This window comes from Amborella trichopoda, chromosome 3, assembly GCF_054954075.1.
Source record: "Amborella trichopoda isolate Santa Cruz 75 chromosome 3, AtrichopodaSantaCruz75HAP2 v2.0, whole genome shotgun sequence".
Classification (NCBI taxonomy): domain Eukaryota; kingdom Viridiplantae; phylum Streptophyta; class Magnoliopsida; order Amborellales; family Amborellaceae; genus Amborella; species Amborella trichopoda.
The window spans coordinates 6674202-6697770 of record NC_142338.1 but is presented as its reverse complement, the minus strand read 5'-3'; the positions used below and the strand labels follow the sequence as shown (position 1 = coordinate 6697770).

Here is a 23569-nt window from a genome sequence, read left to right as displayed (position 1 = left end):
TGGATTTCAAGTTTTGGAAGTAGTATATTTTGTAACGTATTTTTGAACCGTCAATTTTCAAGATTTTCAAGTTTTCATAGATCTGTCGATCTGCACTATTTTTAAAGTTTTAAACTTTATAAATAAAGAAGAAAATGTATTTTAAGGCTATCACAAAGATTTTCAGTAATGAAAACCACATTTCTCGACACTATTAGAAGGTAGGCTCTAATTTAATTGTTTAGGGCCTAGGCTCTATGCAAACCGCACCCTTTCATAATTGTCTTTAAAGTTGTGTCAGGATTTAAGATAAAAAATACGGTGTTGAATTGAGAAGTCAATTGACAAAGGATTCTTTGGAATGGGATCCGGCCAATGTCATTAATTGGGTCAAGGGGAACCCCAATTTTAGATGAGATCAAAACAGTCACGGAAAGGCTACGTGCACAAATTCATTCATCAATGTTACAGAGAAAGCAATATGCAGGCAGATGCTTTGATAAAGGAGGGTGCAACCCGAACAATTTTTATTTTTGTTTGGTAATATATTTTGAGTGTATAGAACTAATGATATTTTTCAACCATCTACATGTTGTCTAAATTTGTGTTACAGACTAATGTAAATTTGAAGAAAGATGATAGAAAGTTCCAAATTGACATTTAAAAAAAGAGAGGGAGAGAGAAACCGTTAACTTGCAAACTTTTATGGTGAAGAACAATGCAAAACCTAAATCATGGCAACGAACAATGTAAACTCTATACATTCTCTGTCACCTCGCTGCATGGCCCATATTGAGAAACTTGGTGTGAACAAGGATGGTGGAGAAGATGGTTGACTGTCAATGGAGAGCAGAAAACAAATGAAAATTTCATAATTCAATCATAAACAACTGAAAAATATTTCTCTGTAAGATCTCTCTCCCCTCTCTCGCTGTCTCTCTCCCTCTCTCTATACCCTATAAAAAATAACAACATCACTTCTGTTCCACATGGCAACAGCAAAAAGAAACAGGAATCGATGTCACACAGCTGTAGGATAGGAGCGAGATGGGTCATCAGGCCTCGGGTAGTCCCTTCTGACAATCAAAATTCACCCTGAAGCTCTTGCTTTTTCACCCCTGAACCTTGCTTCTCTCTCTCTGCATCTCTGCTGCCAATCTGATCCCCCTGCCTTTCCTATGAGTGTCTGCATGTATCAGTTTGCAGGAATTTTTCTAAGGCCTTCCTTCTCTCTCTATCCCTCTTCCATATACATTTGTCATATTATACTCTCACCCCTCTGCATGCGATGCAGAAGCATCCTCTCTCTCTACCAGGGCATGCCCAACCCTCCCACCCGCTCCCCCCAGGTGTATGCTGCATGCACATGGGTGTGCAAAAAGGTCCTATTATTATCTATATGAGCTCTCTCTGTGAACAAATATCCATGCAGAGGCATATATGTAAGAAACCTCCTTTTTACCAGTAATCACCACAGGAGCACACCCTGTCCTATTATTATCTATATGAGCTCATATGTAAGAAACCTCCTTTTTACCAATCTTTATGAGCTCTCTCTGTGAACAAATATCCATGCAGAGGTATATATGTAAGAAACCTCCTTTTTACCAGTAATCACCACAGGAGCACACCCCGTCCTTGAAATGGTGAAATCGGTTTGTATCTCTAAGCACAATTTCCCTCCCAGCATACCCTGATACGAACTTGATTGCCTCATGGCACTCCGTGCACACTCTCAGGTTCTTCATCACCCGTATCGGCCGCCCTCCCTCAACACTAATAAGCCCGAAAGCCACTGCCAGTCTCTCACTATGGAAGTCTGCCCCCCTCTGTATCCCCTCAATCTCTGTCTCTATATCCTCAGCCTTTTCCATAGAAGTCATCAATCTTGTCCTCTCCATTGCCACCTGAATCTCCGAGAGCTTTGTGTATATCTCATCTGAGCGAGCATGGGACCTATCAGCCGCAACAAATGAATGAACCTGTCGTCCAAGCTCAACCCAACTGAGGCCAGCCTCTTTCTTAACCCCTCTGTCTCTCATTGCCTTTCGTGCCTCTGCTGCCTCATGCAATAGACCAGCATCAGCATACGTGTTCACAAGAAGCACATATGCCCCTGACCTTTTGGAACCTGTCTTGAAGAGGTGCTCTGCGGCAAAGGAAGCCATGTGTATGTCCCCATGCATGCGGCTGGCACCGAGGAGGGCACCCCAGACAGACTCACAGGGCTCGAGCGGCATTTTCTCAATGAAGCCTTTGGCCTCTAAGAGCCTGCCAGCCCGGCCTAAAGCGTCGACCATGCATGTATAGTGGGCAGAGAGGGGCTCGATGTGGTGCTTGTGGAGCATGAGGCTGAAGTACGACTCGGCCTTATCGACAAGGCCTGACCGGCTGCACACAGACAGGATGCAGAGGAAAGTGATGAAGTTTGGTTGGAAGCCTGAGGCCTACATTCATGCAAGGTGGGTTATGGATTCAAAATTCTGTAAGTGTTTGGCGAAAATTTATTTTCGGCTCTTAGTTGAAAATATTATGGGGAATGCATGCATATTCAGGCATGGAGTTGTTACCTGAAAACTATGAAGTAGGTCTCTATCTATCTTCAATGGTGTAAAATATAAGAGCTCATTCCATGGAAATATCTCTTGCAAGTAGTGCAATCGTGTAAACCACCCAAGAAAACATAAAGAATGGTGTACAATAAAAGCTCACATTCCAGGGAATGTTTTTAGTTTTCTCTAGATAAACAGGAATGATTTAGCCATGCCTAGGATTGCAAATTACCTTTTAGTGCAGAGTTTTTGTTAGAAACTCATAATACTGCACAGAACTCTCTCTTTATTGATGAATAAAGAATATACAATACCCCGTATAAATATACAGCTAACAGTTCTGGAAAGACACCCACAGTTATTGATAATTACTAATTAATCTTATCGTAATCCTAGACAACTAAGAGATATATACCCGTACACAAAATACTGCAAAGAACTCTCTTTATTGATAAATAAAGAGTATACAATACCCCGTATAAATATACGGCTAACAATTATGGATAGACACCAATAATTATTGATAATTACTAACTAATCTTATCATAATCCTAGACACCTAAGAGATATATACCCATACAATCAAGAGAGTGAACATGTTTGAACAATAAACTCAAGATGCTTTGACACAAAGCAGCTAAAGTTTGAACAATAAATTGCATAAACGAACGAGTTGAATCTTGAAGTCTTCAAGTGCATGTATAAGCAATGGTCCCCATGCTCAGATTGCTTGAACAATAAGCACAAAAAGCAGTGGTGAATCTACAAGCCTCAGGAACAACAGACAGTCGAGAAAACAGAATGGCACTTGGAAGAGCCAACAGAACTCGGTGGAGATCCGAGACAGATTCAGCAACTCACAATCCAAGACAAATTCAGCAACTCACAGTCCAGAACACAGGCCAGAACAGGGACAAATGTTGTTTTGCAGAGAGTCAAAACACGACTCGAAGGCCTTTGGCTGTACTTTCTTGGTCTATGAGTTTATCTCATTAAATTGCTAGCGTTGATTGATTCAACCATGGACAAAGGGGACAGCTGAAGTTTTTGTGCAAAGGGGGAGTCTTCATTGGATAAGTCTCAAGAAAATCAACTTGAAGTTGAAAAGTTTCGTTGGCATAAAGAGTTCCTGGTGCGCCATGAACTTCAATAACACACCTCTATAGATTATCAGTGACTTGGTGCTTGAATCCAGCAAGTGCATTGACTTGCCATTCCACGAGCTCTTTCTGGAGTCTATTGCATGCAATCTTACTCAGGGTCTTGCGAGATGCAGAGGCGCTCATGCTTGAGAAGGTGAAGAGAGCAAGAAGGGTCTTAATGTTTACCGCCAGAGAGAGAGAGGAGAGGCTTAAAAGGCAACCACCATGGACACAGACCAGTCTTTTCCTTTGATGGTACTGCCTAGATCAGGGGTCAGATTTTCCTTTGTGCTGGATCCTTCAAAGTGCAATAAGCAAATTCGAATTGCAAACCCGCAAAGGGGTTCACAACGGTTTCACAAAGTTGCAGACCAAAGCTAAGTATTGGAATGGGAGAAATTTGCAAATTTGCAAAGCAAACATGTAGTGATTGAATCAGGGAAATTTGCAAAGCAAAGCATAGCAAATCTCAATTACACAGGCAGCAGGTGGCTTCGCAAACAATTTTGCAAATTCTCAAGAGAGAAAAAAATCTGTACTGGTCGCCTAAATAAAGAAAATCCGACTTTGTGCAGAGATCACTTTACAGAGAGAAAGACAGCATCAAAGAGGGTACAGCTGTTTGACAAAGCATTGGAACGAATCTGAAGCCGAGCTTAGATCCGGCAACCTCATATCTGAGGTGCGAGCTCAAATCTGAGGTTGAGGAGCCTATGGCTCTGATACCATGCTAGAAACTCAGAATACTGCAGAAAACTCTCTTTTTATTGATAAATAAGAATATACAATACCCCATATAAATATACGACTAACAATTCTGGATAGACACCAACAGTTATTGATAATTACTAACTAATCTTATCATAATCCTAAACACCTAATAGATATATACCCATACAATCAAGAGATATATATACACTAACAGTTTTATATCATTTGATAGGAGCAGTGACTAAAAAGCCAAATATTAAGTATAAAGCAAGTCCTAATGATATATTTTTGGGAACCATGTCACTAGAAAGCCCAATCCTTTGTAAAGAATTGCTACAACTTCTCCTAAATGACAAAATTAATGTTTTTTTATGTTCAACGACAATGTAGGCCTATATTTCCACTCTTGGCATGGCAGTTGCAGCCAAAAGGCCAGGACCCTATTGTTTGAACTCCAGCAAATCTATCCAACAAAGAGTAACATAAAAAATAATTAGTAAATATATCTACCATTGTGCATAAGCCAAAGGTTAGGACCTTTTCCAGCCCATCCCTCCTGAGACCCTGCTTAGGCAGGAACAGCACCGGGTTATGGCCCTTTTTATCCACCATCCATCCTCCATGACAGATGGGTTGAGATGAAATGCAGAAAAAAAAAAAAAGTACATCTCTGACCATTGATGCCCCTAAGGGTCATGGTGTACTATGCGTGCAATGTGTATATTTTCGTTTGGTTCGGTGGTTCAGCCCCGGAAGTGGGCTATGTGGCCAATTGGCCCTGGCCACCAATGTACAATATTGCAGAAAAATAATATAATCACTAGTAACGACCACAACCAACGGGTTGAGAACCGTCCAATACATTGGTTGGAAAGCGATGGCAAGAAAGAGGGCTGCACTGTACAGTGGGATCAACTGTCTCCAATACTGCCCAAGCTATTGATGCAATGGTGGATAGAAAATAGGGCTGTCAAACTACACAATAAGACCCACTTTCTCCAATGCCATCCAACCAATTGATGAGACGATGATAACCTCTAGGTCATGAAGATAAAATTGGAATGCTATGAACACAATATGCATATTATATTTCTCCACTAAACAAAAAGAGAGATGGATTTCACCTGCATCTCCTCAAAGAGCTCGAAAGCTCTCGCACTAAGCCCATGTTGAGAGCACGCTGCAATCACCGCATTCCACGCACCCAAACTCTTCTCTCTCATCTCTCTGAACACCCTCTCAGCCTCCTTCACCACCCCACACCTCGCATACATACCAATAATCGCGCTCTCTACAAAACTTGAACCCTCCACACCCACCTTCACGCACACACCATGCACTGCTTCACCCAGTCCCAAGCACCCTACACCACCACAACCACGCATAACACTTGACAACACCGACTCATTCACCCCCACCCCCTCTTCCAAGGCCCTCTTGAATGCACATACAGCCTCCGTACACAATCCCCCGTACACAAGTCCACTAATCAAACCACCCCAAGTCACCACATTTCTCTCAGGCATTTCATCGAACATTTTGCATGCACAGAAGATATCACCAAGCTTAGCATACATATCAACCAATGCACTACCCACATACACAACACCATCAAGCCCAGACTTGACGGAGAGAGCATGGAGGGCCCGAGCTGTGAGCTCATATTGGGCCGAACCAGCAGCTGTAATAGCACAAGGGAGACTGAACTCAGTGGGTCTATGGCCATGGAGAAGCATGGATTTGAAGTGATAAATTGCTTCAAAATGGAGCTGGTTTTGTGCAAGAGCCGAGATTATAGAGGAAAATGTAGCTTGGGTTTTAACAGGAGCAGTTTTAAATAGGAGGGTGGCTTCGTTGATAAAGGAACACTTGGCATAGAGGTTGAGGAGATGGTTCGTGAAGAGAGGGAAAGAGAAGAAGCCAATTTTAATGGAGATGGCATGGATTTGAAAGCCTTTACAGATATTTTTCGTGGGAATGAAGGAGCGGAGGAGATCGCAGAGGTGCCTGCAAGCTTGCTCTACGCCATTAGAGGAACTTCCAGGTCGATTTCGAGGAATTTCCAGAGATGATAAATGTGTCTGTAATTGTACCTTTGGAGCGCCATTACAGGAGATTGGAGGTGGGGCTTGAGGAATTTCCAGAGATATGAATTGGGTTAATGTCATTTTTTATGAGGAAGTTGTTGTTTATTCATTTCAATAGAGAGAATTTCATGGTTGCCTGTGATTTTACGCGCTATTAAAGGAGCTTGGAGTTTAGGCGTCTCACTTTATTTGAATTTTGCAGAGATCACAACCGTCTGTTTGTCGTCTCAGTTTCAAGTGAACATTGGGCATGGTCGCAAGCATTATGCACCGCCTGTTTCTGATGATGGACGGTGTAGATTATTTCTACACATAGAGATGCTTCCCTTGGCGTACACAGTCGTGTAGGGAAAGTATGAGACTTGCGGATTATGTACCTTCTGTTCTCCAGATGGACGGTAGGAGATGAACAATTCCCATTCAAAATACCATGTTCGATGTACCCTCCAGAACAGCCCACTCCAATTAATTGAGAAAAAGCTTTCACGATGACGATGTACCTCCAAAAAACGGTCTGAGTGAGCCGTTTCTTGAAAGGTCTCATTTTTGTGAGACCACAGTTGGAATCAAAACGAGGCATAATGTCCACACCTTCATGAGGGGTTAAGATGTGTTTAAGTGTACAAACAAATCCGATATTGGAAACTCCAAAGTCATATATATATATATATATATAAAATATTAACTAATATTGTATAAAGTAAAAAATCGCTTAAAATCAATATCTCTTGAAGGGTCTCATTTTTGTAAGACCACGGTTGGAGTCGAAACGAGGCATAATGTCCATACCTTCATGAGGTGTTAAGCTCTTTTTAAGTGTACAAACAAATCCGATATTGGAAACTCCAAAGTCATATATATATATATATATATATATATATATATATATAAACTAATATTGTATAAAGTAAAAAATCACTTAAAATCAATATACTTCTTTATTCTCTTCCAATGTTCTAATATGTTTTGTTGTCCAATATAATCATCCCCAAGCTTTCTTGTTCGCTAAACAAACTTATCTTCAACTTAGTTTTTAAATGTTAGCCTCACCAATTAACTTGAAGTTATATAGAGAAATGCTTGAAAGTCTTACAGCAAAATAAATGGAAAAAATGAAAACTTGTCACAACAAAAGTATGTTATTCTAAAGCATGTCATAATAAAAACATATGATTCCTAAATTAAGAATCAAAAGCACACAAAAGATTTTACAAGTTCATATGCCTTATACACTTAAATTTATACTACACTTAAATTAAAACTATATGTTACTGAGATTGCTATTTGCATCACATTTTACTAAAGTAAAAAAATGTAGGTGCAGAAAATGAAAATAACGATCAAAATTAGCAATCGACAACGTTATTTTTGGGGTGGACAATCCTCCCCACTGATTCAGGTTGGAAACACTGCCTATTACAATTTGTGTCATTATGAAACTCATGATTTATTGTTACCATATTGTAGACTTTCTTCTAAATTTAATTTTATCTTTGAATTCTAATACCCTAGATCCCACTATCCCGATACACCATAGAGCATACTAAACCATGCTCAACATCATAATCCAACCCTAATTATTATGAGAATATACCAAAGATTCATAATATCCCATTTTAGGAAGCCAAATATCCTTAAAAATCCTGAATCCTTAGCTTAGAAAATCAAATCACCTATAATAGATTGAATATTACAAGATTTGTCAAACCGAGATTTTTCTTTTTTTTTTTATCGAGATTGACAAAATAAATAAATAAAAGTATCTCAAATCCTAGACAAATATCTATAAGTTGGTACGGCACATAGGTGCTCAGGTTTCATCTTTCTATTATGCTTTGTTTTGTTGTATTTTCCTATTTTATTTTATTTTATTTTTTTATATCATTACGTAGTTTATTGTTTTGGTAGTCATTTTATTTTTATTTTTTTTTATTTTTGTTTTTTTTAGATTTCACACTGTCTAAATCAAGTCGGCCGCTGATCTACAAAGAATAAGTTTTTAAGGCTGATTTATCTGTAGATCTGATTTCGAGGGGCCCACCTATCTCAACTCTCTAAATATTAGTTTTAGAAACAGGGACTTTGATTAGTCTAGTTAGTTTCAAAATTGCATCTAAATACATATGTATTTTATACCTTGTGGAGTCTACAACAATATTATACAACAAAATCAAGCGTGTAAACATGTAACTATCTAATACCTTGTGCAATCTGCAATTATATCATATAACAAAACCAGAGGTTACAAAGATACATAGTATTCAAAATTTTCACTATATTACATCACCCATTCATATGCAGAAGTATTGCGTAACATATTCACTTAAGAACAAAATGTATATCCATTAAAAAAAAAACTCAAAATATTTAGTAGTATAATATGTATTTAAAATTTAAAATCTACTTTTAAATAAGTAATTTAAAAGAAAATAAATTGAAATTCAAGTTTTATTAGTTGTGGTGAGAGATCATATATCCCAGGGAACATACTACCCATTTGTATGTTATACGATGATTATTAGTTCATTCAATTATATCATTGGTTACCTCATAGAATAGGCTCATTTTCCTTATGTCTATTTTTTTTTTTCCTTCGGCAACTTTCCTTTTACCTATTCTTTTATTTATGTCTAAATTTATCAATCTCTTAAATGTTATATATTACATGATGTACAAAGCTATCTCCATGTTTTTTGTGTTGAACTCCGCGTTATTGCAATTAATAAAGCCAGAAGATTTCCTCCTCCTGCGGGAGGATACTATACATTTCCATCCTCAGGCCATGCTATAGATACTTTTCGATTCTCAAATTCTGGGGATGTAATCTTTATAACCCATAATATAATCTCAAAAATGTTTTTTTCAAAATAATCTTTATACTATTCATTTTCTGCACTCATTGAATGCATTTTTTCTTCCACCACACGCTTAATCACTGTTAGCCATTTGCAAACATTAACCTTTGAAAAGGATTAATCCATGTGATAGAATAATTAATGTATTCGATCCTTTGGTTGGGGCTTATTGAAGCTAACACTCACCAAATCTCATGCATTTTTTCTGTTCCTTTCCAACAGTTAAATGCTTGTAAACGAAGGCTTATTGCAGTTGAGCAAGCAGTGAAAGCGCCACTTCAACCCATGTAGGACAGAAAATCCCTCATAAGTTTTCTTCTTACTGTTGTACTTTTTCCGCGACGGCGGTGCCACGCAGATGGCCCAAGAGAGGGAAAGCGATGGCTAACAACGAAAGCCTAAACGGTTACATACATTTGCTTTCCCCAAATGAATGTATTTTGCTCATTCAGACAGTTCTTTTCCTAGATGGCAAGGAGAATGAGGACAATTGAATCATTTGTGGCCTTTTCAAAAATCGAATTCTATTATACTACTACTTGGATTTGTAGATGGGATCCTGCCTTTTCTCTAACTATGGCTTTTGTCAGATAAATTTACCGATTAATTTGATTAACGATCCACACTTAAAAGTCTTAGATATCCAGATTAGGGTTAACTAAATGTGCATATTGAATAGTTTTTCGTAACGATCTTTCGACGATCGTTTGATCCGGATATGAAATAAACGGCATTTGCATGTAAGGAAACCAAGGAACGAAGAAACCTTCCTCATAAGAACCTTATCAAACAGTTCCTTATGAGGAGTACAAAAGAAAACTCCATGATACTTTTTCCTAGAGGAAAGCTTCGACCTACAAAATGCCACACAACGCCAACACAAACCCAAACAAGGTCCAAGTACACTGAGCAACCAATTGTGCTCATTTTCAAACTTAAGTTATAGACAAAGAAGGTCTTGGATGATGCTGGTGCAAAACCCCATATCATTATCAGAGTTTTATCCCAACTATTTCGGGTTTGATATATGAATTATGTTATGCTGACTCATTCTATCAAGGGTCATACCTCAATCACACTTTTTTTACTTCCATCCATATCTTTTTGGGTCTTTCTGTTGTTTTTTTAAAACCTTTCACTTAAACCAAATCACAAGTTTTAAGTCCTAACTAGTGCAAAACTTTGTATATGTAGCATAAATATTTACTCATTTAGAAATCAAAATTAAAATTCTCTCTCAATACTCAAGCTAATAGATTTTAGAGAAATGGAGGTAGTGAACCATGGAGGCCAACCCAAAAGAAAACATGGAGAGGAAGGTCCATTTTTCATACGATAAAAGACTTGCAAACTCAGGATATATCTCTCGGTCTTCTTTTCTGGGTAATTCAATAGGAAAGGGGTCTTTTATACATACAAAGAATGTCTCCCAAGTTCTAACTTTACGTTAACGTTGTGTGCATTTTAAATTTTTTTTTCTAATTTTTTTATATTCTATTTGAAGAACCAGGTTGGGCATGCATGCCCAAAAATTTTATCTATAAAAAGATAAAATCAAACACTAAAAAAAGACAGTCAATTGATGTGGTCTGTACTAACCCATGGTCCGGAGGGCCTACCTTTTTTTTTTGCCCTTTTAGGAAACATGGCAATTTTGGACATTGGTATCATGTACTAATGAAATATGATGTATAGGGAAATGGGGCACACGGTTCAGTGAAAAATGAAAAAGGTAAAGGTAAGGTACACTCCCATCAACTTTTTCTTGCCCTCGTGTGCAATTTCAACACGTAGACCCTTTTTTTACATGAAAAATGATGAGTCCATGGATCAAAATAGCACAGCACTTCATTATTGGGTCACTCTCTCTAACTCTGTTTCTCTCTCTAAAACTTATTCAACATTTGAGTGCGGTTCAATGGGGCCGTACTTCTTTTGGGGTTGTTCTAAATGGGCCCTATTTTATGTCAAATCTCCAAAAATTTTCACTGATTTCTACCTTTTTCATTTAGGAAGTACCCTACATATGCCATTTTGTTTTTCCCCCTCTCTCTCTCTCATCTTTGGCATCTGTTGCATGTGTTTGGCCTCTCCCTTTCTCTCTCTAACACATTTTCCTTGATGCCAATTAATGGATCTCTTTCTCTCTCCTAGTATCGTACTTCATACTTTTGAAAGGCATTTCTCTCTCCTCTATCTCTCTAGGACGTTTCCCTACCTTTGCGTTAGCCTTGGGCTGCACCTCATGAATTGTTCTAGTGTAGTGTCAAAGAGAGGGGACGTACCCTCGCTTTCATGTTAAAACAAACAAGAGAGAGAGAGAGAGATGGTTGATGTAAACTCCAAGCAAGAACTTTAGCTTAGTTATCAAAAAACCTCACTCCTCTCTCTCTCTCTCTCTCTCTACAATGATGATTACCTTGTGAGTGAAGTAAAAATGAAACCCCAAGAGAAAAGGGTTTGAGTCAAAGACAAGAAGCATAACAAGCCATTCTCTCTCTCTCTCTCTCACTCTCACTCTCTAGGCATTCTCTCTCTCTAACTCTTTAAGCATTTTCTCTCTTTCTAACTCTCTAGGCATTTTCTCTCTCTCTCTCTCTAACTCTCTAGGCATTCTCTCTCTAACTCTCTAGGCATTCTCTCTCTCTCTAGGCATTCTCTCTCTCTCTCTAATTCCCAAGTCTCAATCCAAACCGTTTTTGTTCCTCACCCGACCAAACCAACAAGAACACATAACCCCCCCGCCCACCATTTCCCTACGTTCCACGCAAAACCCCACTCACCATCATGAAGCCTTCTTTTTCGCTCCACCCCCCCCCCCCCCCCCCTTCTTTTTATAAATGCCCCACCTCATTTCATACACCCATTTGGACTGTAACGCCGTTAAACTCCCCCAAAAGCCCAAACAAGAGAGAGAGTGATCTTGAATTCAAATCTCTCTCTCTTGCAAACCAAACTGACCTACCTAAGAGAGAGAGAGAGCCATCAAGCATAAGATACAACAAAATAGAGTGAGAGAGAGAGAGAGAGAGCGAGATCCCAATACAATTACACTCCTCCCATCTTCAACCAGCAAAAAAAACTCAGCCATGAGAAAGCCTGACTCCCCTGCCAAAGTGTGTAACAATATCAACAATAATGGCAACAGCAATACCAATGGCAACAGCAACAACAACAACAATAGTAACAAGAGGTTGAGGAAGGGGTTGTGGTCTCCAGAGGAGGATGAGAAGCTTATGAGGTACATGATGGGGAATGGTCAGGGATGTTGGAGCGATGTCGCCCGCAATGCCGGGCTTCAGAGGTGCGGCAAGAGCTGTCGTCTGCGGTGGATCAACTACCTCCGCCCGGACCTCAAGCGCGGCGCATTCTCACCGCAGGAAGAAGAGCTCATTGTCCACCTCCACTCCATCCTCGGCAATAGGTATCTAATTGGACCACCACCACTATCATCATCTTCATGGTCATGGCCATTATCATCATTATGGTCATGGCCGTCATCATCATCATTGTCATTACAGGAAAAATGTTGTGAGATTTTGTACATTTTAGTGATAATTTTACCTTTTTTATTTATTTACTACCTTGCAATGATCTCGCAATATTTTCTCCATCAACTTTTTTATTTTCTTTTTTTACTTGGAAGTTTTTGGATAATTTATCGTGCACTATTAAGCTTATCTATAAGGGAAAAAATGAACCCATGTGAAACTTCACATATACATATGAATTATGTAAGTTCATAGAATGTAGATGCGACAAGAAAAAAAGGAAATTATACGACATGCTTTTTGTTGATTTCATATTATATCATGCAAGGTTATAAGAATAAACATAATCTTTTAAGAGAATTTATGGTAGAGATTTATAAAATATTTAAAAGTTATTTACATATGGACCTTGAATAAGTTAGGAAAATACGAATTGCTCCTTTTATACGAGAAAATTACATTAAAGGTCCGCGATTATTTTTTTTTGACAAAATTACCCCTCAGTCTAAGGTTGAAATTCTCGGACCTTTTTTTTTTTTCGTCGAAACTTAAGTTTCCTCAAACGGAAGGTTAATTTTTTTTTAAAAAAAAAATCAAAACGATCTTTATTATAATTTTCAAGTATAAAAAGAGCAATTCGTTACTCATATTTTTTTAACTTATTTAAGGTCCGCACGTAGATAACTCAATATTTAAAAAAAAAGTTGATATTTATTACTAATAAAAAGCTAGACCAGATGATTGTAAAATCCTTCAATGAAAAAGAAATAGAAAAAATGTGCTAGTTTACACAAAACGCATTATGTTATCACTTTTGGCAAACATACGTATACTTGTTCCTGGCAATAAGTTCCCCTCATTAATTTATTCCATTTCTAAAAGATGTTCAAAAGATAGAAGTTCGAAGATCCAAGATCTCCCAAAATAATTTCTACCTCTTCCAAAAATTCATTAAAATATCATATCAATCAAGTTTAGTCATCATGATCATCATGAGTAGCAACAAATACATGATCAGTGTCATTACCATCATCAGCATCACAACATGACCATAATCATCATGGCAAGAAAACCATCAACAAAGGAAATAATATCACCATTGCCGACACCATCACCATCACCATCACCATCACGATTCATATTAATGTCCACACTCCTCATGATCTCCCAGTTTTATTATGATTATTGTCATCACCACATTTTCATTTGAATTATTTCATGATTTATTTCTTCCTCTTACTTATATTATAGAAGGCATAAGAGACTTTGAGATTAAAAGAATCTCCCTTTTCTCCAGGCCAAGAGCCCAAATCTGAGAGAGCATTATGTTCTCTCACTATGAAACCTTAATCAATGTTTTATAATACCTTCAGTTTATTTGGGATTAAGGGCACAAAGCATGGAGGTTAGAAACATCAGTATTTTTAGTTTAAAATTTTCACATTATCATACTGATTCTCATAGTAACCTAGAACTGAATGAATTAGTCACTTCCCCCCTCCAGCTGATGGTTAAATGCTATGCTGATTAATTGCAAGGAAATATACATCAGTTTAATAATCTTGGTTAATATGTTCTATTTCATAAATCAAATACCATATATAATATAGTTTCATAATCTTGGTTAATATGTTTTATTTTATAAATAAAATACCATATATAACATAGATAATTGGGTAAAGCTATAGGAACAATCATGGCTACTTTCTTTATCCATGCATTTTCATTACTTTGCTTGCAATTTACTTTTTGTAAATTTATCTTAAATCTACTAAACCACTCTGGTGAAAGTTTCTGGTCTTGAATATGAAGGAAACCTAGATATTTTTCTGGGAATTGGCACTAAGAGTAAATAACTAAATAATTTTGAAGGATTATTATTTTTCATGTGATTAGTTCCTGAGGCATTTGTTTTTTATAATGAAATTGTTTATGTGTGTGTGTCAGTTGGCATCTCAATTTTGTATCTTGCTATTCTAATTTCTTATGCCATTTTTCAGAAAACTCTTTGGCCTTTTTATGAACTAAGAGCTCATCTATTGCTACTCCCCTTCCGAATCCGGCCTTGCAGGTGGTCGCAAATCGCAATGCGCCTGCCAGGGCGAACAGACAATGAGATCAAAAACTTTTGGAATTCCACAATCAAGAAAAGGCTGAAGAGCAATCAATCAGCACCAGCAAAGCCTGAAAGTCCTCAAGCTGGCCTCATGGCCATGCATGACAGTAACACGAGCATGCATGACTGCGACATGGCAATGGCCATGGCCATGACCATGTGCATGGAGTCCCTTTCATCATCCCTATCATCATCATCATCATCATCATCCATGCCGTCTACATGCAACAGGACCAGCCAGTCGGCCGGTGTCGAGAACTGTTATGGGATGACCGGTTTAGCTGGTTACTTTCAAATGCCAACGTGCCTAAATGATCTGGGCTTTGATAATGGGGTTTTGGAAGTTGGGCAGATGGGTGATGGTGATCTGAGCTTGGAGGGGGATCTATTTGTGCCCTCATTGGAAAGCATAAGCTTAGATGAGGATATCAATAACAACCATGAAAATGATAGCAATAACAACACAAAAAATAACAGCAACAACTATGATAACATCACTAATAGCAATTACAGCATTGTGAATTGCAATGCTAACAGTAATAACTTGGGTAATAATTGTGAGAGTTTAAATAATGGGAATTATTGGGGAGGAGAGATGAGGATGGGTGAGTGGGGGTTGGAAGATATAGTTGGGGGCTCATCTTTTTCCTTCCCTTACCTGGATTTCCAACTTGAATGATGGAGACCCTAAAAAAATTAGGTTTAGGGTTAGGGAAAGTTTCCCATTTCATTTCTAGGACAACTAGAACTGTGATGACCTTGTTTTTCATGAAAATTCATAAAAGGGTCCTTAATTCTTCTTTGTTTGTTAAGAGTTGTGAAGAAGTTGCTCCCAAGCTCTTGAAACCTAGGCAAAGCCACTGTTTCAGACCTAATTTTCATGCCACTTTTTTGTTGCCATTCAAATTGGATCCTGCTGGGCCACACCAAATGATTCAGGCTCCCAAAATTTCAAGTACTTGTTCTAAATGTGGTGTGATCCATTTGGATTGTACAATGTGAACTTTTTTTATGGATTAAGGCCTATTTTGGTCATTCATGAAAAAGTAAACGTTTTTGCATACTCTATCCAAGTGTACCTAGGTAGAATCAATAATCACACTTCTAGAAATGTGCATACAGGATCCTTGTGGGGAAAAAAACAAAAGACATGTGCATAAAAGATTCAAAAATGGGGGACCATCACATTGATGGCAATACTTTGGTCATGGGATGTACAAGTTTAGAAATGAGGAGAGATGATTACCATGTCAGTGAATAAAGCTGAATAAAAGAAATAAGCATCTTCTGGCTTTCTTTTCATCTTTTTCTCTCTCCTTTCATGTTCAATATACATAATACTGTGTACTTCATTGTATATAGAGTAACATGTATACTTCTCTCAAATGGAATGTCCTCTTTTTATGCCAAATTTGCTGTCTATTTTGAAGCACACACAGACACATCTCTATAGTGTTTGCAAAATCGAATCGAGAACGGTTAACCGAACATGGGCTTAGAAGCGCTTTAACTTACCTAATCAGTAAACCAGCCAATTCAACCGTTCTAATCGGACATGTCCTGGGGTCAAAAAAGTATTAAAAAAAAATTTAAAATATACAAAAAAAAATCTACTAAAATATGAAAAACATATAAAGAATGATGAAAACAAAACACATTCAAATGAAGTTGAAAATTAATGAAAAAATGGATTTTAAATAATCGATTTGTGCCTACGGGTATTTTTTAATTTTTTTTGAAAAAAATAGAAAAATATAAAAGTGAGTATTAATGAACAAAATAATTTTTAATCTTTACCATAATTTAAATAATTTTAAAAAATGCATTACAAACCAAATTCATTACTTTTGGGAGTTTATATACATTTTTTTATTTTTTTTATTTTTAAATACTGGCCGATCACCAAAACGGTCCAAAACCAGAACCGGCTAGTGGCCAATTCCGATCTAACATAGTGGTTACTGGTTAGATTGCCCTATTTTTTCCAACAATGCATCCCTCTCTCCACCAATTGATTGAGATTAAAGCTTTTGCACTAGGCCTTGAGACATGGGTGGTCAGGGTGGCAGGGTTCCATACGAGCTTCATTCCCACCAAGATCCTACATTAGCGTTCAAAAATGGAAAAAAAAAAAAAAGGATTTTCTCAAAAAAAAAAAGCTCCATCACAAATTTGGTGGACGGCCTAAGCCATTCCCCCAACATAACACAGGGAAATGAAAATGGCAAATTTAAATGAGGCCTTGTTCAAATGGGGTCCCTTTCAAAACTCCATCTTACAGATGGGTCTATCATTTGAAATACATAGTAAGTGATTCGAAATGGGTTTTTTTCTTTAGATCCATATTTTTTGGTGAAAAAAAAAAGCGTGCAAATTTGATGATATGTGAAGAATTAAAATGAATACCCCAAAAATAAAATTTTAAATTATTTATTTTTAAATTTAAAATGTAGTTCTTTTCAAATGCATGATCATGGAGTTCGACCTATGATAAATCCAAAATCCTTTTGAAACATGTCGATTTACTTGAGCACCAATACCTCTCCAAATCTAAATCATTACCTTTTCAAAATGATAAAGTCACCAATAGGTTGTACCTAACATGAATAATTGTTTATGAGAAGGTCGAAAATGCATTTCACTATTTAAATTTTAAATTTTTCTACAAGTCATTTTCAATAAATATTTTGGTTATCACGTGCCAAATAAAAATATAAAAAATATTATTAAAATTTAAATGACTAAATTACCCGTGTAGGTGTTGTTTGGTTATTTTAAGTTTTAAAAATGTTTATTTTATATTTTTATTATGCACCCTATTATATAGATATATGCCCAATATTTTATCTCGATATGATTTATAAAAGATAAAGGTTTCTACACTTACCTGGCTGCATAGAAGATATATACTTCCTCCCTCATCCAACTGTCCAATTTAGATCAAGTGAGCCACTGATCATTTGACCTGGATAAGATGCCTCAGAGTATTTTTAGTTTTATTTTATTTTTTACAAATTTTATGAATATAAAATTTGGTACGTGTCGTCATCTCAATGGGGCAGGCCTTAAAAAAATATTAAAAATAGTTTTTTGATAAAATATAATGATCAAAATACCCCTTGAAACTTTTGGAATTATTTTAGTCATTTTATTTTATTGAAAATATTTGTTTTATATTTTTTATAGGTGCAAGTTTAAGAGAGGAATGGATGTTTAAAATTTGGTATCAAAATATTTTGTAGAAAAAAATTAAAAATAAAATAGTGTAGAGATGTGACATTGTGATTGGGGCTGTCTCAACCGTCCACATTCAGAATGGACGGTTGGATATGGGAAAGTATATAAGTTTTATACAGTAGGGAAAGTATAGAAAGCTTGCCCTTTATAAAAATATTAACTTTTAAATAAAGGTGTGGTTTCTATAAGGTTGCAACCATAAACAATCCAATTAAGGCTCACCTCCAATTTTTATCATAACATGTAATTTTGGTGTAAAAAAATCTTAGGATTATCTCAAAATCTATTTTCATATCTAATTATAAAATTTTAAACTCAAAAAAATCGTTAAAATCAAGTAGATCTCTAAACATATGAAAATCTTGAAAACGGACAGTCTAGATAAGGTGTTGCAAGATGAACTATTTCTGAGACTCGAAATCTTTTTTTTTTTTATATTCATACAAGCCGATGTCGAGATGATCAATTAGAGTGGTTTTTAACATTAAAACAACATTTTTCGATGGATTTTTTAAGTACATTTATAATTTTACATTTTAAAATTGCAACCTTATATAAACTTTTTCCTTTAAATAATAACTTGTATCTTCAACCATCGACAGCTGGGAGTATAATCTAAATTACTATTTATTTTAGGTGACAACTTATTATTAGCTTTTGTTCTTTACAATAGATATGGTCCCTATGTTCATGATAATAAAGGCATGTTGAGATTGTGAGGTTGCCCTAAAAGGGATGTGGTAGTGACGCCAGTTTAGGTGTCATACTTTTGTCATTGGGAATGTAAATTTTTTTCCTTCCCTTTGTCCCAATCAAATGCAATGATGTGAAAAAAAGGGCCTCTGTTATATGGGAGACTAAACACCTGTGGCCTCCAATCAGGATTGCTCATCCCCTAAACTTTCCCTTAATTCATAATGAATGGATGCACAAGTTTTCCTTAGTGATGTTATTTCACACAATTCCATCATGTTGTAGTCAATCATGCATAATGAGTTACTCCTCTCTTATAAAAGATTAGCCAAACGATTTTATGTTCTTGAGGGAGCATATTCTCTATTAACTCCATCAGGTAAAATCCAAGCTAGGAGTATTTTTAAGACCTCTAATTTTTGGGGATGTAATCTCTTCAAGCCATGTGCTACACTCAATAAAAGAATTTCCAAATTGCATTTTCCAATTTTTGAAAGGTGAGATCTAAGTGTTACAAAACTCAAAAAATCAAAATTTCCCCTAAGCATCTTGTTATATTTAGGTTGCTTCCAAAATTTTCGATAAAAAAATCTTCCCAAATCAGTCTTTTGCACAAGGGAATAAATGTACAGTATGCTTATGCAAGAGCATGTATATAAGAAATAAGGGAGACCAATTCTATTTACCCTTTGTAAAGTGAATTGTATTTGTGGTACATGGGTATATATCAGGCAAGGTGTAAAAGTCGCCTAACCAATTACTTCATTTGCTTGCAATAATAATACTTTGAATATGAAATTTTGTCGATCGTCTAATTGATCATTAGGTTTGAGAACAATTGCATAATGGCATCTCTTCAAAGATTATGTTGTTTTAACTAATTTTTGAAGCTCATGTCCATTTGACAATGTCTTCCGGTTAGAAATCATGGTAATTGTGGCATCCATTTTCTTTTATTTAAAAAAGAAAAAGAAAAATGTTTGGGTAGTTAAGTTTGTCACCATGCGATACTGACGTTGAACCCTCAACCTCCATCATACAAATAAGTGGTAATTAATGGGACCAATAGAGACAGGACAATACTAAGCTTGCATTTTTGAACTTGGGAGTGCTAGGTCCCACCCTATGAACCCTAAATGATTCCATTCAAAGCCTGTCTTTATAAAGTTTTTCCTTTTTACAACTAGGGCCAACTTGAAATGGAGTGATGCTTGTATAAGTCGTGAAGGCCATTTATAATTGGAAAATGCTCTCTTCCTGGGGCTGGACTGCATGACTACATATGCGGTCCAAAAACGTGTAAAGCATCCATTTCTAAGATGGATGCAAGTTGGGGTTTCATTTAAAAATAATGGAAACTAACGGTCCAAATGGTTTTTTACTAGAATTATTACTCTTCGTCTTTAAAATTTATTTATTTTTTCATGTTCATGATCTCCATGTTCGAGATTATATGCCCTTAAAATTCAAGTCTTAAAATCCATCTCAAAAATAGATTTATCAAGAGGCCCGCATTTCTACATATGCGGGCTTGGCCGTATAGAAACCGGGTCCTTTATAATTTACAATAAAAAGATGGGATATTTTGGTCGATTTCATTTTCTTTCCTTTTTTTTTCTTTTATCTTTTAGTTATTATTTTATGGGTATGGATTGTATAAGGTTGAGATACAAATAAATCAAAGTAAGGTATACCTTCAAGTAGAGTTAAAAGATGTCGCTTTAGCACCAAAAATCTTTATGATTGCCTAAGAATTTATTTTCATCTCTAACTAAAAAATTTTAAGCTTAAAAAAATAGTGTATGTCAAATAGATCCATGAACACTTGAAAATCTTGAAAATTGACGGTCTTAATAATGCATTACAAGATACACTATTTGTAAGACTTAAAATTCATTTTTTTATATTTATGTATCTGAAGGTCTAGATGATCGGATTTAAGGGTTTTTCAACATCGAAACAACTTTTTCTACTTAATACTTGTGGTGCGCCTAATTTGATTGTTTAGGACCTCAACCATATATAAACTTTTTCCTTATGTTATCTCTGCGATGGGTGTAGAGGGCTGAACTGCATTGCATTGGGGTTGCAGCAGCAATGATATTTTATCACTTACAATATATTTAATTCGTCTAAAAAAAAAATTGTACTTGCCTACCTCGTGGCGTATTTAATTCGTCTAAAAAAAAAATTGTACTTGCCGACGAATAGGAATTATACTGCAAGTTGTTTCCCATACCCATTTACCAATGACATGAACCCTGGGATGCGAAAGCACAACCATATTGGCAGAAAATGGTAGTCCATGCATTGCTTCCCAGCTTGATTTTGACTTAAGACGACGCATTTAGTCGTATTCCGCCGAAAGATAGCTTTAGGCACACGATAGCTTCACAACATTGACTTTCCACCAAGTATGATGACCATTTTGTGTGAATCGACAATTGAGTAAATAAATGTAACTATATTAAGTTACTAATGCAGTGTCAACAGTATAGTAAAACCAACATGTCTCACGCCAGTCTAAACCTAGCTCATTTTCTGTATTTTGTGGGTGAAAAAAATCTACTACTTGCCGAAAGTTGCTTCACAACGACAGGAAGAACAGGGGTAGCAATGGACCCGTATCTAACCTGGGACCCGACGGTTAGACCTAACACATCCCATTGCCACCCTTAAGGTTCGGTCCGGTCCGGGTACGATGACTTCGCGGATCCGGACCCAACCCAACACATCCCATTGGCACCCTTAAGGTTCGGTCCGGGTATGATGACTTCATGGATCCGGACCCGACCCAACACATCCCATTGCCACCCCTAAAGAAGAGCCGGCATTGGAGTAATAAAAAGCAATATTGTTAGTATTCTTGTGGTAACTTTTTTGTGAAACCTCTAGCTTTGAAGCCCGAATATATAAAAGATTGATAGGCCATGCAATTCATATTAGAAATTAGAATCAAATGAACGTTTATCTTTTTGTTCAAAACGAGATTGCAGTTCTTTGTTTTGCTCATCTTAGGACACTGCAATTATCTTTTAATAAATGTGCGGCCGCAGTGAAACTCCCCACCTTACAATGTCTTCCGCCCAGATCAGTTCATTCAGGACAAGCCTTGAGCCAAAAGTAGGGGTAATGCTATGTTAGGTTTCAAGAACCCTTTTATACGCAGAAATAGGAACCCTCAAGGTTGGATCCTACCAGCATTATGTAATTAATTGGCTAGAAACAATATCAATAAGAGTATGGGCTGTAACATGAGTATGCAAAATTAAAATAATGGCACACATATACCACAATAATATAAAAGTTTATGGAGTTTACCCCAAAGGGCTGTTTATGGGGCATATGACGAATCGAAATCCATAATATTGATGAGAGCTACGACACAACAAATGTATCATACCGACCATTGACAATACCCAATTAAGCAACTTTTCAAACCACTCTAAATCAACATCACTTGCCATTCTTCTTTATCTTTACTTATGACAACGATTACCGAGCACACTAGATGGGAATCCGAAAGCAACAAGAAACTGATTTTCTCTTTACAAAGAAAACACTACTTCAAATATCCAAGAGAACAATTTCTCTACAAGAGACACGATTCTTTCCTCACACAACACACTGATGTAACCTCCCTCACTAGATCACTTCTCTCTCTAGAAGCTCCTTCTTCTATGTACCTGGGGCATTTGCCTCTCTAGAAGAAAGTCGATATTTCCTATAAGGTGACCCAAATAGAGCATACACATTATTTCCTTTACTATTCCATATATATATATAAGGATAGAAAATATGAAACTTCCCATGGGTATTGATATATTTCAAAATCTAAGATATATAATCAACACTGCTAATCTTTTTGGACTTCCATCTTCTCTAGCTAATATTAACCCTATTTATGGCAAGATATAAGTGGGATGGTGATTTTGTCTATCAGCGTCTCTAATAATCTTCACTGGCAGGATATATGTGGGATGGTGATTTTGTCTATCAGGATCTCTAATAATCTTCACTTTGATAGCAAAAAATGCTCGCTCTGCCAACAACCATCAGATAGATTTTATAATTTCTTCCTTTTTGTCAAATAAATTGATTTGTCATTCATGCTAAAAAAGCCCACCATTATACTTTTCTAACTCAAACAAAACACTCACATATTTAGTCATATATTTTTGGGAAAATATCATCTTATCACCTATTTTTAACTTCTATATCTTATGAGACCCCAGAATTAGAAATATTACTTGTAAGCAAAATATCTCCATCTTTTCTATCTTACAACCCTCTAAACCTATTTGACTATGTATTATTGACATCAACAACTTATTAAATGACTCTCTTCCCTCAAAACCTAACTTTTTAACGTATGCCCTCTCTCTCTCTAAACTCAGTCTCTCCCTCTCTCTCTAAACTCCGTCTCTCTCACCCCTCTCTCTCTCTCTCTAAACTCCTCTTTCTCTCTAAACCCCGATAACCAGGAAGAGGAGGAATCAAGCAATTGTAGCGCCTCTCTTGAGGAGGGAGAGCAAAGTTTAAAGATCACTTTCATTCCCATGAATTCCTTAATTCTCTGTCACTTGCCACTGCCAATCCCACAAATCTCAAACATCAAAGTGAGAGAAGTTTAAAAAACCCAATAAAAGGCCGCTTATTGAAGAAGACAGCTAGAGAGAGAAAGAGAAAAGTTAAAATAAAATCTT

The 23569-nt window shown here is 36.6% G+C and overlaps 2 protein-coding genes and 1 long non-coding RNA gene across 4 annotated transcripts; 2 read left to right on the top strand and 1 right to left on the bottom strand.

Annotated features, from left to right (window-relative positions):
• Positions 1-824: 824 nt before the first annotated feature.
• MEF1 (mitochondrial RNAediting factor 1) lies at positions 825-6651 on the bottom strand. Of its 2 annotated transcripts, none has more exons than XM_011627233.3 (2): positions 5509-6651; positions 825-2426 (listed from the first exon to the last, which is right to left on the bottom strand). In XM_011627233.3, the coding sequence occupies exons 1-2, from the start codon at positions 6550-6552 to the stop codon at positions 1584-1586; spliced, it is 1887 nt and encodes a 628-aa protein (XP_011625535.3). In that variant the 5' UTR covers positions 6553-6651; the 3' UTR covers positions 825-1583. The 2 variants fall into 2 exon arrangements, with proteins under 2 accessions (XP_011625535.3, XP_088719283.1); XM_088863157.1 differs by having other exon boundaries at positions 825-2370.
• Positions 6652-7784: 1133 nt separating this feature from the next.
• LOC148782708 (uncharacterized) lies at positions 7785-9854 on the top strand. The gene is made up of 2 exons (XR_016052913.1): positions 7785-7870; positions 9549-9854. It is a non-coding gene; the product is annotated as an uncharacterized LOC148782708 (long non-coding RNA).
• Positions 9855-12187: 2333 nt separating this feature from the next.
• On the top strand, positions 12188-16344 carry MYB83 (myb domain protein 83). Its single transcript, XM_006850150.3, has 2 exons — positions 12188-12750; positions 14889-16344. Exons 1-2 carry the CDS (start codon positions 12416-12418, stop codon positions 15610-15612), a joined length of 1059 nt encoding a protein of 352 aa, XP_006850213.1. The 5' UTR covers positions 12188-12415; the 3' UTR covers positions 15613-16344.
• The last annotated feature ends 7225 nt before the right edge of the window (positions 16345-23569 follow it).

Bases quoted from the DNA above. Each gene is read 5' to 3' on its own strand.
- MEF1 (XM_011627233.3), bottom strand. From the start codon at position 6,552: ATGACATTAACCCAATTCATATCTCTGGAAATTCCTCAAGCCCCACCT. The intron at 2,427-5,508 runs GTGAAATCCATC...GCATGAATGTAG, and splicing joins AGCTCTTTGAGGAGATGCAG to GCCTCAGGCTTCCAACCAAA.
- MYB83 (XM_006850150.3), top strand. From the start codon at position 12,416: ATGAGAAAGCCTGACTCCCCTGCCAAAGTGTGTAACAATATCAACAAT. The intron at 12,751-14,888 runs GTATCTAATTGG...CCGGCCTTGCAG, and splicing joins CACTCCATCCTCGGCAATAG to GTGGTCGCAAATCGCAATGC.